Genomic DNA, 15654 nt, shown 5'->3' with positions numbered 1-15654 from the left:
CCGTCTCACTGAGCTCACAGTAAAACCTAGGTGGACTCCTCCTTCCTACCCCCTCCCCCTCCCCCTCCCCGTCACCTGCTCGCCACACAGCAGCCAGTGGTCCTGTTAAGTCATATCATTTTCTTCCTTAGTTCAGAGTAAAAGCTGTTCCCCATATGCCAGGCATCCAGGACTCTTACACTCTGTATGGTACCCTCCCCAACACCCACACGGCTGGCCTCACTTCCTTCTGGGTTTTACCCCAGTGCTACCTCGGTGAGGCCCTTACACACACACACACACACACACACATACCTGGACACTTTACAGCCCTCCCCCTTTTATTTTTTCCATCTTAGCATTTATCAGGAACATATATATTTTGCTTTTGTCTATTTAATAGCTTATCTCCTTAAACTAAGGGTTTAAGTCCCATAAGGGTATACGTTTATGTCTCTTGTTCATTACTATATCCTCAGTGCCTCAAACAGTACCGGGAACAGTATTTGAAGAGATTCGGACTGCATCCCCAAAGCTGACCAGCAGGTGGCACCATAGGATCATACAAAACAGCCAAACGGCTATGGATTCCCAATTAGCCCAAGTTGATGGGGGTACCAATCCCGCATTTTAAAATGAAGTAAAATCCCCTGTACTTATATTCCCGTTTGGTTTGAGTGTGACACTGGCTAGTGACCCACCCTGAGCTTCAGTTTTCTCATCAATATAATTTAAAAAATAGTAAGACTGAGCTCTTAGACTCTGAGCATCCAGTAAGATGATAACGTAAAGGGCCTTTTGTCCATCAGGATACTAGAGGGAGGAGGGAAGGGTTGCACAGACAAGAACCCAGGCCTGCCTCTCCTTTCCAGGAGGCTCTGGGGCTGGGCTGCATAGACCAGTCCTGGTTCCCAGAGCCCTCCCAGGCAGATGGCCCGCTGGGGGCTACACTCAGAAGAGAGAAGAGGGCCTGGGCCCCTCTCCCAGGAAGGGCCCCTCCAAGGGGACAGCCCACAGATCAGGCCGCCAGTCCTGACCGTCACATCCTACTTGGAGACCAGAGACCAGGAACCGGGACTCACGTAGCACACGGCGGCCAGCTCCTGACGCAGGGTCCCACCTTCCAACGTAGAGGAGGAAGCCTTCTGGGGGTTGACTCCATTGTCATAAACGGTGAACTTAGTGCCCATGAGGTTGGATCTGCAGGGCAGGCACCATCAGTACAGGGTCACCCCACCCTCTGCCCAGGGCAGCAAACAGCTAACAGTCTGTCCTGTGAGGAGCCTGCAAAGCATTCTGGGCTAAGCCAGGAGCCAGTGTGGGGCACACTGCTCACTGAGTCCCCATCTAAAGGGCAAAAGGCCTGGACTTGCTCTGAGCTGAACCAAAGAACATCTTGGTTCAGGAGTACGTTCAGGGAGGGAAGTCAGGGTGCACAGTGTCTCCCTGGAGGAACAGACGTGAGCAAACTGAATGGCAGCTGGCAAGGCCGCAGAGGGGACGCAGCTCACCATGCAGACCAGATCAGCTGACCTCTGTCCCATCCGGCCTGCGTCTTGGTCCAGCCCCATCTCCACAGCTTTGGCTCCTTACCGCTCAGCTTGACTTACGCTCCCCAGATCTGGCCCTCCGTTCCTCAGCAAACCCTCCTCCCCTGGGCTGGCTCCGAGCCGTCCTCTCTCCCCAAGGTGGTCCTCTCTCCCGTCAAGGCCTCACTCTCAGCCCTGCCCCTCAGCACTGACCATGGCCAAGGTGACTTCGTGGTGGCCGACATCATCAGTGACATCCTAGGGTTTCATCCGTCACTCAGGGTGGGCTTGGGCCCACCTGGCTGGGAGCAGTCTAGGGTGGGTGTGTGAGGCCCACCTCCAAGCCTGGCTCTAGGTTGGCAGAGCCCATGGTAGGATCTGAGGGACAGAGGACCCACGGAGAGGATCTGACTCCTGGCCTAGATCTCCTCCCTCTAGAGAGCCTGCCCACCCCGCCTGGGGGAGTGCTGGTACCGCAGTTTCCCGATGTAGCTGTCCCCGCCTCGAGACAAGTCTGTAGGGTCCACAGAGATGAGGTAATTGGATGTTTTACTCTTCTTTCTTTTCCTTCCCGCCAGGAGGAACACCTTGGGGAAGCAGAGGAAGTTACACTCCAGACCCAACCTCTGATCCGCACACAATCACGGGTGCCACTCACACACTCACTCACACAAGGGACTCTCCCTCACTTCAGTTCCAGAACACGGTGTGCTCACACACATGCGCACAAACTGGAAGCATAAAAGTGTGCACACAGGTGCACACACTGGCAGCACAAAGGCGTGCACACAAGTACACGCACTGGCAGACACAAAGGCGTGCACACAGGCACACGCACTGGCAGACACAAAGGCATACACATAGCCACATGCACTGGCAGCACAAAGGCTACACGCACTGGCAGACACAAAGGCGTGCACACAGGTACGCGCACTGGCAGCACAAAGGCTACACGCACTGGCAGCACAAAGGCATGCACACAGGTACACGCACTGGCAGCACAAAGCTACACGCACTGGCAGCACAAAGGCATGCACACAGGTACACGCACTGGCAGCACAAAGGCATGCACACAGGTACACGCACTGGCAGCACAAAGGCATACACACAGGTACACGCACTGGCAGCACAAAGGCATGCACACAGGTACACACACTGGCAGCACAAAGACGTGCACACGGGTACACACACTGGCAGCACAAAGGTGCGCATTGACCAGGCACGAGGGCCTCAATCTCTGGGGGAGCTGAGAGGTGGCTGTTGGATCTGAGGCTGCAGGTCACATCCCAGCCCCCAGGCCCTCAAGCCTGCAGGGGAAACGCACGTCCAGGCCCCCCTCACCTTCTTCCCGTCCTCTCGGTCCAGGTGCAGGAAGTAGGTGGGGTACATCCCCCGGTCCATCCCCTTCTTGTCCCTCGAGATGCGGCACTTGATGGTGATGCCCTGGGGAGCTGGCCTCTGTGCAAATTCCTCGAGATCTTGGACCTCAACTTCTGCTGAGGGCTCTGGGGCTGTTGGGCTGAGGGCTGAGGCTGCCTCCTACAGGGGAGAGTGGGACCCCGAGCAGCTGAAATTGGGGGTCTGGGGTCCAGAGCTGACCCTTTATGTGGTGGTGGTGGTGGGAGATGAGACACAGTCCCAGATGCAGGCCGGCCAGCCTGGCCCTGGGATCATCAGCTACTTCCCAGCTCTTCCCTCCCTCAGCCATCCCTGGGGGTAGGTCCTTAGGTCATCCTGTCCAACCTGTTTCCCCACCCGCCTGGCCTGGCAGAGACCTGATTGGGGGGAGGGGGCGGGAGAGCCCAGGCCTGAGCAGCTCTCAATAGGTAGGCATCTGGGCCCAGCCCAGCGAGCCACTCACCATCATTTCTCTACACCATTTCCCCTGCAGCCTGGGTGAGTGACCAGCTCTGCACACTGCTGTCCACCCTTCCCTACTCACCCTGATGGACTTCTTGCTAGTGGCGGAGCTGGGGCGGGTATTGCTGTTTAGCTGGGAGGAACTGGAGCTGTATTCGTCCTCATCCTCCTCTTCCTCCTCAAAGCTCATGCTACTGGAGATGCCTGGGCCAGGTAGGAGCAGGTGGGAGGCGTGGTCACATACACACACCCAGGCAGGAGCAGGTGGGAGGCGTGGTCACATACACACACCCAGACAGGAGCAGGTGGGAGGCGTGGTCACATACACACACCCAGGTAGGAGCAGGTGGGAGGCGTGGTCACATACACACACCCAGGCAGGAGCAGGTGGGAGGCGTGGTCACATACACATCCAGGCAGGAGCAGGTGGGAGGCGTGGTCACATACACACACCCAGGCAGCAGGTGGGAGGCGTGGTCACATACACACACCCAGGCAGGAGCAGGTGGGAGGCGTGGTCACATACACACACCCAGGCAGGAGCAGGTGGGAGGCGTGGTCACATACACACACCCAGGCAGGAGCAGGTGGGAGGCGTGGTCACATACACACACCCAGGCAGGAGCAGGTGGGAGGCGTGGTCACATACACACACCCAGGCAGGAGCAGGTGGGAGGCGTGGTCACATACACACACCCAGGCAGGAGCAGGTGGGAGGCGTGGTCACATACACACACCCAGGCAGGAGCAGGTGGGAGGCGTGGTCACATACACACACCCAGGCAGGAGCAGGTGGGAGGCGTGGTCACATACACATACCCAGGCAGCAGGAGGGAGGCGTGGTCACATACACACACCCAGGCAGGAGCAGGTGGGAGGCGTGGTCACATACACACACCCAGGCACACACCTGTTCACAGGCACTGAGTCATCATACTGCATGCGCACACCCCAGGCCTTAGGTGCACACACATATTCACACACATGCCCACAGATGTCCTGATACACACAAGGGCACTCTCTCAGGTGCATGCTGGGGCTGGTCACGATCCTTGGGGTCTGTGCCCCCCACTCCAAGCTCAGGTCAGACCCTCTGCCCCCTCTTCTCCAGCACTCGCCATGCCTGCCTCCTGTGTAGCAAGGCCTGACGGGTTGTCCCTGTGCTGGGAGCCTCCTCTCTGGCCTCAGGCTTCCCAGAGGCCTTGGCAGGCACAGACCATGGAATGTGCCTGGGAGAGGCCAGCTTCTTAGCTTGCAGTGCAGGGCTGACTCCTCCCCTCCCAGCCTGCAGTAGGCCTGTCTGTGTGCTTCTCCTCACTGAACGCCCTCTCCAGCCTCTGATTCCCTGAATGTGGGGCGCTGCTGGGCTTTCCTTGGCCGCCCCCCACCAGGGGCTTCCTGGGGCAGGGCTCCCAGTGGGGAAGCTACCCTGGCAGGTTTCCTGGATCTGCCCTGCCTCTCAGCATCCTGGCCCTGCTCCTCTGGCTCAGCAGACAGGGGACATTTTACAAAAGCAGCTCTTTCAAAGGAACCAAAGGGGGCGGAAATCTGTCCCCAGAGCCAGGGCCTCCTTGGGGGCAGGTGGTAGGAGTGGGGGAGACAGGGCTGGGCTGTGGGCTGCTGGTTACCCCGGCTCATAGGTCTTTCCCTGGACTTGGCCTTATTAGGGCCCCTGCCCACGTTTTCCATTGGCCTCCCGGGCCCCACACCAGGGTTTGGGAGGGGCTGGAAGAGACACAGGAGGGTCGTGCTCCCCAAGAAGGGTGCATCTGAGAACCTGGGCCTGAGCTTTGGGGGTGTCGCTGGACCCCCACGGGGCTCACCCTTCCTCTGCATCGTGGCACGGAGGTCCTGCCCGCTGGGCTGTGTGCCCCCACCAGCTGCCGTCTCCCCTGCGTCCTGGGCGTGGTCCAACCGGCCCACAGTCAGGATCTGCACTGGGCCTCGAGCCTCAGACTCGTCTTCTGCCAGAGCCGCTGGCCCGCCGGCGCCTGCAGGCCAGGGACACTTCTGAGTCCCGGAGGGCAGTGGGAGGGGAGGAGAGCTGGATCCACAGACAGCCACGAAGTGGGTGAGGGCTGAGTCGGGGGACCCTCTGCAGAACTTCACTTGCAAAACTGACTTTTAAAAAACGAATGATTGCTGTCAGCCTCTTAATGATTGGTCAGCTCTGAAGGGGCATGGGTTCTGTCACTTCCGCTGTCCCCAGAATTAGTTGCCAAGGGTTGGTTTGAAACGCCTCACATCCCTAGGCAGACGGCAGCCACCTACAAAGCCAGCTCACAGCGAAAAGACTCCACGGAGAACCACGACCATCCACACCACACGGGGCCACCACGTGCTCACGGATGTTGCCGGCTGCGAGCCATCAGTGCTGACGTTCCGTCTCAGACACACACAGTCAACTCACACGTCGTCAAAAACACACGGGCCCTTCGAAAAGGCCGAGGTTGGCACACGTGCGCCTTCCCACACGGAGGCTCTCCCATCCCATGTCCGCCTTCCTCCCCAGCTGCCACAGCTTCGGTGACTGAAGCGAGGAGGCCTGGCCCACACGGTGGCAGCCACCCTGTCCGGGTGGGCTATGTCCAAAAGACAGCCATCAGCCCCGGAAGCTGTGGCCAGCACCCCCCGCCCCCCATCCCACAACACCCGAGGCCTGGAAACCACTGGGCACACGTGGTTGAGGAGACAGGTGTCTAGCCCACAGAAACAGGACTCGGGGCAGGGGCCGCCGTACCTATCCCTGGGGACCTTTTGGAGAGAGACGAGCAGGGAGACTGGTCTGTGGGCCCGAGGGTGGCGCTGAGACGAGGGAGTGGCGGAGGCCCCAGGGGTGACTGGGAGGCTGCAAGCCCCACGGGACAGTGTCCTGGCTCAGGGTGGAGGCAGAGGGCTCTCAGGCTGGGCAGGGGAGGGGCTTTGTGGGCCGTAGCTGAGCTGGACTTCCCTTCTTGGCAGTATGGAGGGCCTGCCCCTCACCCACAGGCCAGCCCAGGTGCCCCGTGAGCTAGATGAGGCCTATGAGCCAGCTGGGTGGGGCCCTGAGTGCCATTTGGTGCCTTCCCCCGAGGCCTCCCACCTGTCCCTGGCCTCCAGGTTGGGAAGATGAGCCTCCCAACCCTCCCATGGGGGGTCAGAGGGCAAGCCAACCTTTGTGCTTCCCCTTCTTCCCCTTCTTCGAGGCTCCGCCCTGGCCCCCTGCGGCGGCCGCTGCCTTGCTTCTCTTGGCTGAGGCTGGTGCTGTTGGGCGGGCAGCTCCCAGCTGCACACTGGCAAGTGGGTCGGTCTCTTGAACTGCTTAGGAGAGAGCCCGAGGTAGAGAGAGACAGACAGGCCCTGGGTGAGACCAGAGCGCCGGCTCACACCCTTCCCAGCACGTTCTCCAGCCTCCCCAACCCCAGCAGGGCCTCCCACCACCCATCTGTACCAGGCAGAGGTGCCCGGGACAGGGAGGTGGCACCCAGCCTGCCCACACCATGACCAACCAAAGCTCCCGGCCAGCCAACTGTTTGAGCTGGGGCAGGGGGGAGGGGGAGGGGAGGGAGCGTGACTGGGATATGGTGGATGAAGACAGAAAAGGCTGCATCTCCTGGAAGAGACCACAAGGAGGGCCGCACTCCAGGGGCCCTGCACTGCCCTGGGGACGAGCCCATGGCGGCCGGGGGTGCAGAGCGCCCTGAGGCAGGAGAGACATCCGGACACCAGGAGCGGCACAGAGGCCTCGGGCGGGTCCCAGCTGGTGGCCTCCACGTCCTCCACATAGAACCCTAGTTGCTCCAAGTCCCAGAACCGCTTCTCACTGCTCTTAAGATGAAGACGGACATTCCCTGCAAGTCTGGCTCCTCCATCGCCCTCGCCTTGGCCTGGGCCGAACCGCACACGCCTCACTTTCCAGGCCCAAGTCCCAGCCACACCGTGCTCGTTGTGCACACTGGACTCCCACCGGCCACAGGGGCCTCGCTCTCACTGTCCCGCTGCCTCCCGATGCCACCCGTCCGCTAACTCCCACTCCTCCTGCAGATTCCAGCCCCTCGGGAGCGGGGGTCTGCCATTCATGCACAGAGCTTCCCACAAAGCACACCTGTGACCATCTGCTCAACTCTCTTCCCTCTCAGACCATCAGGTCCACGAGGAAACAGTGGTCACACCTGCTTGTGCTCACCCTGGATTGCCAGCTTCTCATCTGGAAGCTGACACACAGTAGGTCCTCAAAATAAATACTTAAGAACCGGATGAATACATCACAGTTCTAGGGACAGAGGTCCTGTGTGTGAAGCAGCCAGGGTCCGAGTGAAGCTGGGCCTGGGCCAGGAGGGCTGCAAGAGACCTGGGATCTGTAATCAGGTCCCAGGCCCTCATTTTGGTCAAATTCCCCTTGTATTTAACACCAAGAGCCAGCAGGGGGCGGAGCAGGAGAAAGCTAGTACTGCGGGGAAGGCTGGGGTGCTCCAGGGAACACCAATCCCAGGCCAGCCAGTCACAGGGGCAGCAGCCCTCTGGGGCTGTGCCCACCTCAGAGCCCAGCAGAAGCAGAAGGACCCAGCCTGGTCTGGACTCTCACAATGGACCTCGAAGCACGATGGCTGCTTCAATGTTCAAAGTCTTGAGAGAATTTTTCTCCCTTACAGGAGACAAACCCAGAGAGGGCCAGTGACGTGCTCACAGTCACAGGTGAGCAGGCGGTGGCATGACCAGAAACTGCCTTCTGCATTTGATCCCTCCTGCGGGCCTGGCACACAGTTCAGAGCTCGAGAGGCACCTGCCAACATGCCTGCGCATCGGTGACTTGTAAGCCTCTCTCAGAGCCTCAAGGTGTTGGCCTGCGGCCCAAACTGGCAGGGCCCAAAGTCCCAGGAGCAGGCTCCCACCCCACGTGCAGCCTCGAACAGTCAGGTGCCAGGCCTGGCAGAGCTGGGCTGGGATGCCCACACAGCAGCAGGTGCCTTCCCTGCAGGGCACCACTGCCACTCGGGACCGTGCTCACGGAGGACGTGTGAGGAGGGGGCTGCCAGGGGAGGGTGGGGCCGGGGCCAGGTCTGCGTGGAGCCGCCGGAGCTGGCTGTCCAGGGCAGCAGCGTGGGGCTGAGGCCCCTGTCCCCGTCCTGTGCAGGGCCTCGCCGGTGGAGTACCGCCATACCAGCCTGGCCCTGGTGCTGAACGGCAGCCCACACAGGGAAATCACTGACAGACCTCCCTGTCAGGGAGGCGACAAAACATGCTGGCAAGGCCCTCTGGAGTCCGACAGGCCTGGGTGCAGAGCCTCGCCCCGATGCTCATTAGCAACGTACCACGGGCAAGTCGGTGACCCCCTGGGAGTCCAAGTGCTTATCGATCCTGTGGGGATAATGACTTACTGTAAAGAATAAATGAGGTAACGCAGGGAGAGCGCCCAGCACCATGCTTAGCCACTGGCAGGTGCCTTTATCATCAGGTATGAACGGGTTTCCTCAGTGGGACGAGGGCAAACAGAGGGCACGGAGCTTGTCCAGGGTGCTGTGCCGAAACTGGGCACTAGGCGCTGCCCTCCCAAGACACAGAGAAGGGGACCCATGTGCTCAGGGCTGGGTTGGCGGAACCTGAGACACCGTGCCCCAGGCTGTGGGGAGGCCCGACAGTCAGATGAGAAAGGTTAGCCCTGAGCTGAGGCAACCACAGGAGCTGGAAGTGGCTGGCACTGCAGGACCTGAGGAAGCCACAGAGGGGAGCGCCGTGGTGGCTACGCTTCCTTCCAACTGCAAAAGCCAGATGCCACCTTCTCGGAGCCACCATCTGACAGAGAGGCACTGGGATTACCTGCACCAGCAGGGGGCAGTGGGACTGCATCTGCGTCCCTCCTTAGGGATCAGAGACCAACCCTCTGTTCAGCCTGAGGTACTCTTCCCCTAACCCACAGGTGGGTCCTGAGCTCAGGGAGGCAACGGAGCCACCCCTCCCCAACCCCAGGACGAGCTCTGCTGACAAGTAGAGTGCAAAGATGGGAGAGCTGGAGGCTGCTGGTCACCATGGCCTTGTGCAAGGACCTGCGGTCAGAAGCCAGGAAGACAGAGGCGTGGGGAGCCCAGGGAGGGGAGGCAATAGGTGTCTCGCAGAAGACACTGGCTGGTGTGGGATGTTGAGTGCATTCCTCCAGGAGGCAGAACACCAGCGGGGAGCAGACCCTTCTGCTCCTAGGAACTGCCTCCTGCTCTCGGTGAAACTCTCCTGATCAGAAACCTGGACACTTGAACTCCCAGATCAATAAAGTTTTAGCTTCTGGCTCCAGCACCTGACCCAGGAGCCTATGGTTCCAGGTCCCAGCCTCCCTCCACCAGCCCCACTCAGCTGTCTGCTCCTGCTGGGAGGCACGCGCAGCCTGGACACACCTGACAGAGGGCCCTGCCTGCTCAGGTTAGCAGGAGTCCCTGAGGGGTGTGGAGCCTCCCGGGCTGGCTGTCCCAGGCTGTCCCAAGGGCAGGGTGTACCTTGGTAGCTGGTGCTGCCACTGCTGCTGAGGTAGGACTCTACCAGGGGGGCCTGCTCCTCCGACTGCCGGGCCCGCCGGCTTCGGGGCCGCCCATCGGCATTGGCCTGCACCATCAGCGGCTCCTGGCGCTTCTTCTTCTGCTTCTGCTCCAGCAGGGCCCGCTGCAGAGGCACCGGACAGGCATGGGGGCCACCGGGCTGGAGGGGGCAGCCCGCCGCCTCCACCCGAGGGAGGGCTCCCAGCCTGGGAGCAGAGAGAAGGCCCTGCTGGCTCAGCTTGCTTCTAGAGACCCCAGTGGGGGCCAACGTCCACTCTGGGCCAAGGCCTCATGTCCTTGGTGCCCCGAGACTTGGGGTCCAGGAAAAGAAGGCAAAACTCAGCCCAGGGAGCTATCCTGGCAGGACCACAGCCCCCCAGTGGCCTGCGTGGCAGAAGCCCCATGTACTGGTCAGTGCTGAGCTGGTAAAGGAAAGAGCTGCTCTGTGTGTGTGTGGGGGGGGGGGGGGGCGTTCTTCCCCCAGTCAGGATCACCCAGGAAGGGGGCAGCCAGGATGGCGAGTGCCCACCCTTCCACCCGGCCCCAGGCTCACTCACCTGCCGGTCAAGCTTCTGCTGCCTCAGGTTGCTGCCCTCATCATCTAAGACACTGCGGAGGGAGAGAGGGGCGTTCAGGGCCTGCCCACGAGGTGCCAGGGTTTGGCCCAGAGCCCACCCAGCACATCTGGGTTCTTTAAACCCCTCCCATCATGGCTGAGAGAGAGGAAGGGTGAGCTACTATCTGGAAACCAGCTCGAGACAAAAAGGCCTGCACTATATTCCTGTGGCTCTGGGAGCTTATCTCCTGCTGGGATCCTTGGCCCCAGTAGCTACAGGAGGCTTTCCCCTTGGGCCCATGAGCAGGGCCTGACTGCATTCCAAAGGCACCTGTCCAGAGGCATCGGGCACAAGCCGGACACAAGGCCAGGCTTCCAACCAGGGACCTGCCCACTCGGGCTCCCTCTCAGATCTCCCCACCCCTCCCCATGCCTCTCGGTCCTTTCTGGGGAAACCTGGGCCCTTGGGGCAGACCCTCGCCCCATCTGTTCAAAGCAAGCGCCTGGCTCTCCAGGTGGCAGAATGGTGCTGACACTGCCCACTGAGGCCCAGGGAGGGTGTGGCCAAGTGGCCAACCAGTCCCTCAGGGTAGGGCTGGGGCTGGGTGGGCACATCAACACACGTTCCACCAACCAGGCACTGGACCCTTCCCTGGCCTCAGACGTGGCGCCAGGCAGCACCAGGGCATCGAACCCTTGAGGTGTCAGGACAGGCAGCGTCGTCTCACACAGACTGGCCCTGCCTCCCAGGAAGGCAGAGCACAGCAGCAAGCTGGTAATTCAAACCACTTAATTTTCTTTCTAGTCCAAGGCACATTCATGGGACCTAGGCCCCCAATTCTGTAAGGTCAGGCCAGCTGCATGGGATGGGGTTGGAGCCTGAGGGGCTGAGCTCTGGGAACCCCCTATGCCATCCTGGCCCAGTTATGTGCCCGAGTGCATGAGGTTTGCGTGTGTGAGGCTATAAGTATGTCTCACGCATGTGCACAAATGTACGAGTGCATCTACCTGTGTAAGAGACGGGCGTGCTTGTGTGTGGGTGAGTGCAGTGTGCGTGGACAGGGGAAAGATGAGGTCCAATCACCCCAAAGACAAGTGAAGCCATTTCCACTCCTCCTGACAGCAGTAGCAGCCCTTCTGGCGGAAATACTCATTCCCCCGAACTGTCCCTTCCGCTCATCCAAACTATTTGTGTCTCTGCGGGCTGGGGAGCCAGCCAGAGAGCGACAGGAAGTCCATGACCACAGCCAGCCCACTACCCTCCTCCCTGGCCACACTGATGAGGGCTCTGCATACCTTAAACCGGCGGCATCCCACCTACTAGCCAATGGGAAGGCCTTTCCTGATACGCACGGCGGCTCTGCACTCGGCGGAGCCCTGACTGTGATCTGGGGCTGTGCACAGACCGGCCTTATTCTCCGAAACCTCAGCTGCCACAACCCAGGAGAAAACCCAACAGACGTGCTTCTAAGTCAGACCTGTCTTCCTGAAACTGCCCACCTGCCCAACAGCACACAGCTGCACTGGGACTGCCGAAAGCACCGCCAGGACCGAGGACGGGGACCAGCTCCTAATCTCAAACGGGTGGGATGATGGGTGTCCCCTCAGAAAAGGCACGCCCCACCGCAGGAGGGCAGCAGGGATTCTGGAGAAAGGGGGACGGTACTAGAGAGCCCGGTGCCCAGGCCCTGCCGGGCCTGAGGCTCCAGCTCTCCACCTGCAATCACCGCCCTGTCTGAGTAACTCCAGCGCCAGGCGCCTGTGTCCACACACTACTTCCCCGTGTCTGCCGCGGGCACCATTGCCAGGGCACCGGGGAACTGCAGGCTGGGTCTGCATGACACCTGGCTGACAGGAGCCACGGGCCTGACAGCCAACTGGGCTCTGCTTGCCAAGCTCTGGGCCGGGCACGCACCGGGCAGCCTGCAATCCCTGTCCCGTGCTAGCGGCCTGGCCACAGAAGCCCGGGTCACCTCACACAGAGCTGGCTCTCTTCCTGTAGCAGGAGTGTCATGGCTTCCCGGATGACGCAAGCCACATGCCCTTTCACAGGGCAGGGCCAGGGGTATTCCTCCGGGACATTCCGGGCCCTGGGTTTGGCTGAGCAGGAAAAAGATGACTTCCATGGTGCTGGGCGATTTCGAGAAGGTGTGACCTCCAGCTGAGAGGTAAGCTCACGTTAGCAAAGCCACCTCCTGAACAGCTGGGTCACGACACGGGGCTGCCCGGCTGACAATAGAAGGTTCCAGCCCTTGTGCCCCCCTTGCCCAGTGCCCCCCGCCCCCCGTGTCCTTATCTGTGCCCAGGGGTGTTTTCCTGCCACAGGTCGCTGCCCCGCCACCGTGGACTTTCCACACGTTCCACCCAGGGAAAGGGGGCTGCTTCCCATGAAAACTACTCCTCTTCCTCTGCCCCCACCCGATTCCCTGGTGGGGGATGACGACAAAGAGCCGCAGCCACTAATAACACGGTCCCCAGGTCGGGCTACAGACAAAACAGACTTTACCGCCGGCCTTCAGAGAAAGATGGATGCATACAAGGGCTCGGCCTGTAAAGAATTCCAGAAACTCAGACGTCCTGGAAGTGCCAGAGAGCTGCTCGCCTGCCCGCCACCTCACTTCCCACCAGGCAGTGGGGCGGCGGGGAGGAGGGAGCACAGGATGGGCAGCAGCTGGGGGAGCAGCATGCGCTGGAGGATAAGAGTGCGCCTGGCTGAGCAAGGCCACCCAGGGCCCAAGGACATACACCTGCATGAGGAGGCTCCGGGAGTGGGCACTCGGGGGAGGGAATGGGCCCGGGGGCAGCAGTGATCCAGGAGGGCTGCAAAGTCGCCCGGCAGGGACCAGCTCGTCCTGGCGGCCTTGCTGCCTGGCACCCATGTGTCTGGAGCACACACCTGCCCCTGGTGCACAGCAGCGTGTTGTTGGGAACAATGACAACAACGATGCTGTCTCCAGGGAGAGTGGAACCCAAGCTGCAGTCACCTCCTCCGCAGCCCAGCCTCTCCCCCCCCCCCCCCCCGTCCCCCCACACACAGGGGAGGCCCTGCCTGCTCACCTCCCACTGCAGCACCTCTCCTAGGCACCTTCCTCTCCCACCAACACGCCCAGCCGCCCTTTTTCCGACAGGCGCTGCTCTAGGCCGCACTGAACGATAACCGATAACCGTGAGAGGAGACAGTAATGGCTTTTTAATGACTCAGGCTCCAATTATGGAATCACTGCCAAGCCCAGGCTGCCAGCTGCAGCCCCGCCAGGAGACTCTGACGGGACGCAGGGCCCTGGTGGATGGTCTTCCAGCTGACCCTGGTGGCTCCCTCATTCCAGTCACCTCCTGCTGGGGGCCAGACCGGGGAGCCCAAGAAAACACCAGCCGCTGAGGTGGCCCCTTCGCCACCCAGGGAGACAGCCTCTGTGCATCCCTTGCCTGCCCTGAGGTCAGACAGATATCTGAGGAGTGAACCCGGCTAGACAAGTGAGTGCGGGGGCACGTCTCCTGGGGGCTGGAAAAGCCAGACAGGCCAACGTAGTTAGGAAGCCGGTTCCCGCCCCTTCTTAGACTCATCCCACATGCTCCAGCTAATCCACCTAAGCTGACAGGGGCCTGGGGGCCAGGCCAACCCAGGGACAGACCCACTCTCCATGCCCCCTTCACCCTCCCCTTCCTGTCCTCACTCTTCCCCCTCAGGCACAGTGGACTGGGAAAAGGGGAAGTGGGCTGTCAGGGGAGAAAAGACCACCCAGGTGCCCATCTACAAACCCCTATGCCCAATGCTTGACACCCTCCCGGCCCCCCAGCACATCCAGGCATCCAGTGCCCAAGGGAGCAACTTTCAACCCTTTTCATCTCATGGCACACATAAGCTAATTACTAAAATTCTGTGACACAGCAAAACATACATTTCTTGCCAATTTAACAAAAGAAATGGGCATAATTTTTATTCATTCGCACCGATGGCTATTGTTGCATTGGCTGTTGTCATTTTTTATTTGACAATCTAAGGCAGGGGTGGGGAACCTTTCTCTGCCAAGGGCCATTTGGGTATTTATAGTATCAGTCGAGGGCCATACAAAATTATCAACATAAAAATTAGCTGCTGTATTTGGTCAAACACTGAGTTAACTCGCCCCATTAGCCTTGGCAGGGCCAGAACAGATGATTTCACGGGCCTTGTACTGTCAGCAGGCCAGACATTCCCCACCCCGACCTAAGGGAAGAGAGGTCAGTGCCTCTGACTAAATAGTCAGGTATTGCATGTTTTAAAAATCCTTGTGGCACACCGACTGAAAATCACTGGCCTAGGGCTGCTTGGAACACTGTGGAAACAGTGGGGATGGGAACTGGGGGTGGATATGGGCGGGGGGGGGGCCCGCGGGGGGGGGGGGGGAATGCAGCTCGAGAAGGGAGAGAACTATGCTGCTCACAAGCCTTCCAGCCTCCAGCCATGAGGCGCCTCCATTCCGGCCACTGGCGTCCTAACTTACCAGGTGCATTAAAACTGCTAGTGCATCGGCCCTGACTTGGTAATCTGGAACTGCGGGGGAAGATGCCCAGCTCAATACCCGCCTCACTCTCTCTTGTAAAGCAAGTCTCCCAGGTGGTTCCAATGCTCGGCATGCAAATGAGGACCGTCAGGAACCAACAAGAATGTGGGGAGCTGCTATGAGGCTGATGCTCGGCTGGGGTAAGAAACGGTAGTCTGCAGATCAGCGGCCAACCCAGGCCTCAGGGAAGACTGTGGAAGGGATTCACTGAACAGCTGGACGGCGGTTTGAGTAGCAGAAGAAAAGTGACCACGCGGAGCAAGCCCAAGTTCCCAGGTCAGGGTGCGGGGCCTCGGGGCTACTGGGAAAACGGGAAGACAGAACAGCCAGGCATCCACGTGGAATCGCAGGGACCAGCAACCGACCATGACTTGTGGGCGAGAAGAGGCAATGCGAGCGGCACGCTAGTCCAATTAGACGAACATTCAAAGGTTTCTGGGTCGTGAGAGTCAGGAGTTTCTAGCATCTTGCTTCTTGTGGTTAGCATGTTCACCAGTGACCTGACGACAAGGCAGGCCTCACAGGTGACACTCACCAGGACGGTAGGAATTCAGGAGACTCGGATAAGCTAGCAGAGAGAAAGACAAGCAGACACCTAACAGGAGGACGTCAAGTCGCCTATGTGGGTGCCAACACCCAGGCCTTGCCCACACAGGCAGCACAGGGCTTGACATCAGCCAGGG

The 15654-nt window shown here is 60.1% G+C and overlaps 1 protein-coding gene across 3 annotated transcripts in view; it reads right to left on the bottom strand.

Moving 5' to 3' along the window:
• Positions 1 to 15654, bottom strand: part of TUB (TUB bipartite transcription factor) — a 72797-nt gene that overhangs the window by 5639 nt on the left and 51504 nt on the right. For 2 of the 3 annotated variants that reach the window (XM_036325277.1, XM_036325278.1), the window contains exons 2-9: positions 10429 to 10480; positions 9833 to 9995; positions 6522 to 6665; positions 5192 to 5359; positions 3451 to 3572; positions 2850 to 3047; positions 1983 to 2095; positions 1062 to 1179 (exon numbers count right to left, since the gene is read on the bottom strand). In XM_036325277.1, coding sequence (XP_036181170.1) covers positions 1062 to 1179; positions 1983 to 2095; positions 2850 to 3047; positions 3451 to 3572; positions 5192 to 5359; positions 6522 to 6665; positions 9833 to 9995; positions 10429 to 10480 — 1078 coding nt within the window. The remainder of the gene's footprint in view (positions 1 to 1061; positions 1180 to 1982; positions 2096 to 2849; positions 3048 to 3450; positions 3573 to 5191; positions 5360 to 6521; positions 6666 to 9832; positions 9996 to 10428; positions 10481 to 15654) is intronic. The other variant, XM_036325279.1, reaches the window with a different exon arrangement.

Source organism: Myotis myotis, unplaced genomic scaffold, assembly GCF_014108235.1.
Source record: "Myotis myotis isolate mMyoMyo1 unplaced genomic scaffold, mMyoMyo1.p scaffold_m19_p_10, whole genome shotgun sequence".
NCBI lineage: Eukaryota > Metazoa > Chordata > Mammalia > Chiroptera > Vespertilionidae > Myotis > Myotis myotis.
This window is presented reverse-complemented; position numbering and strand designations above follow the sequence as displayed.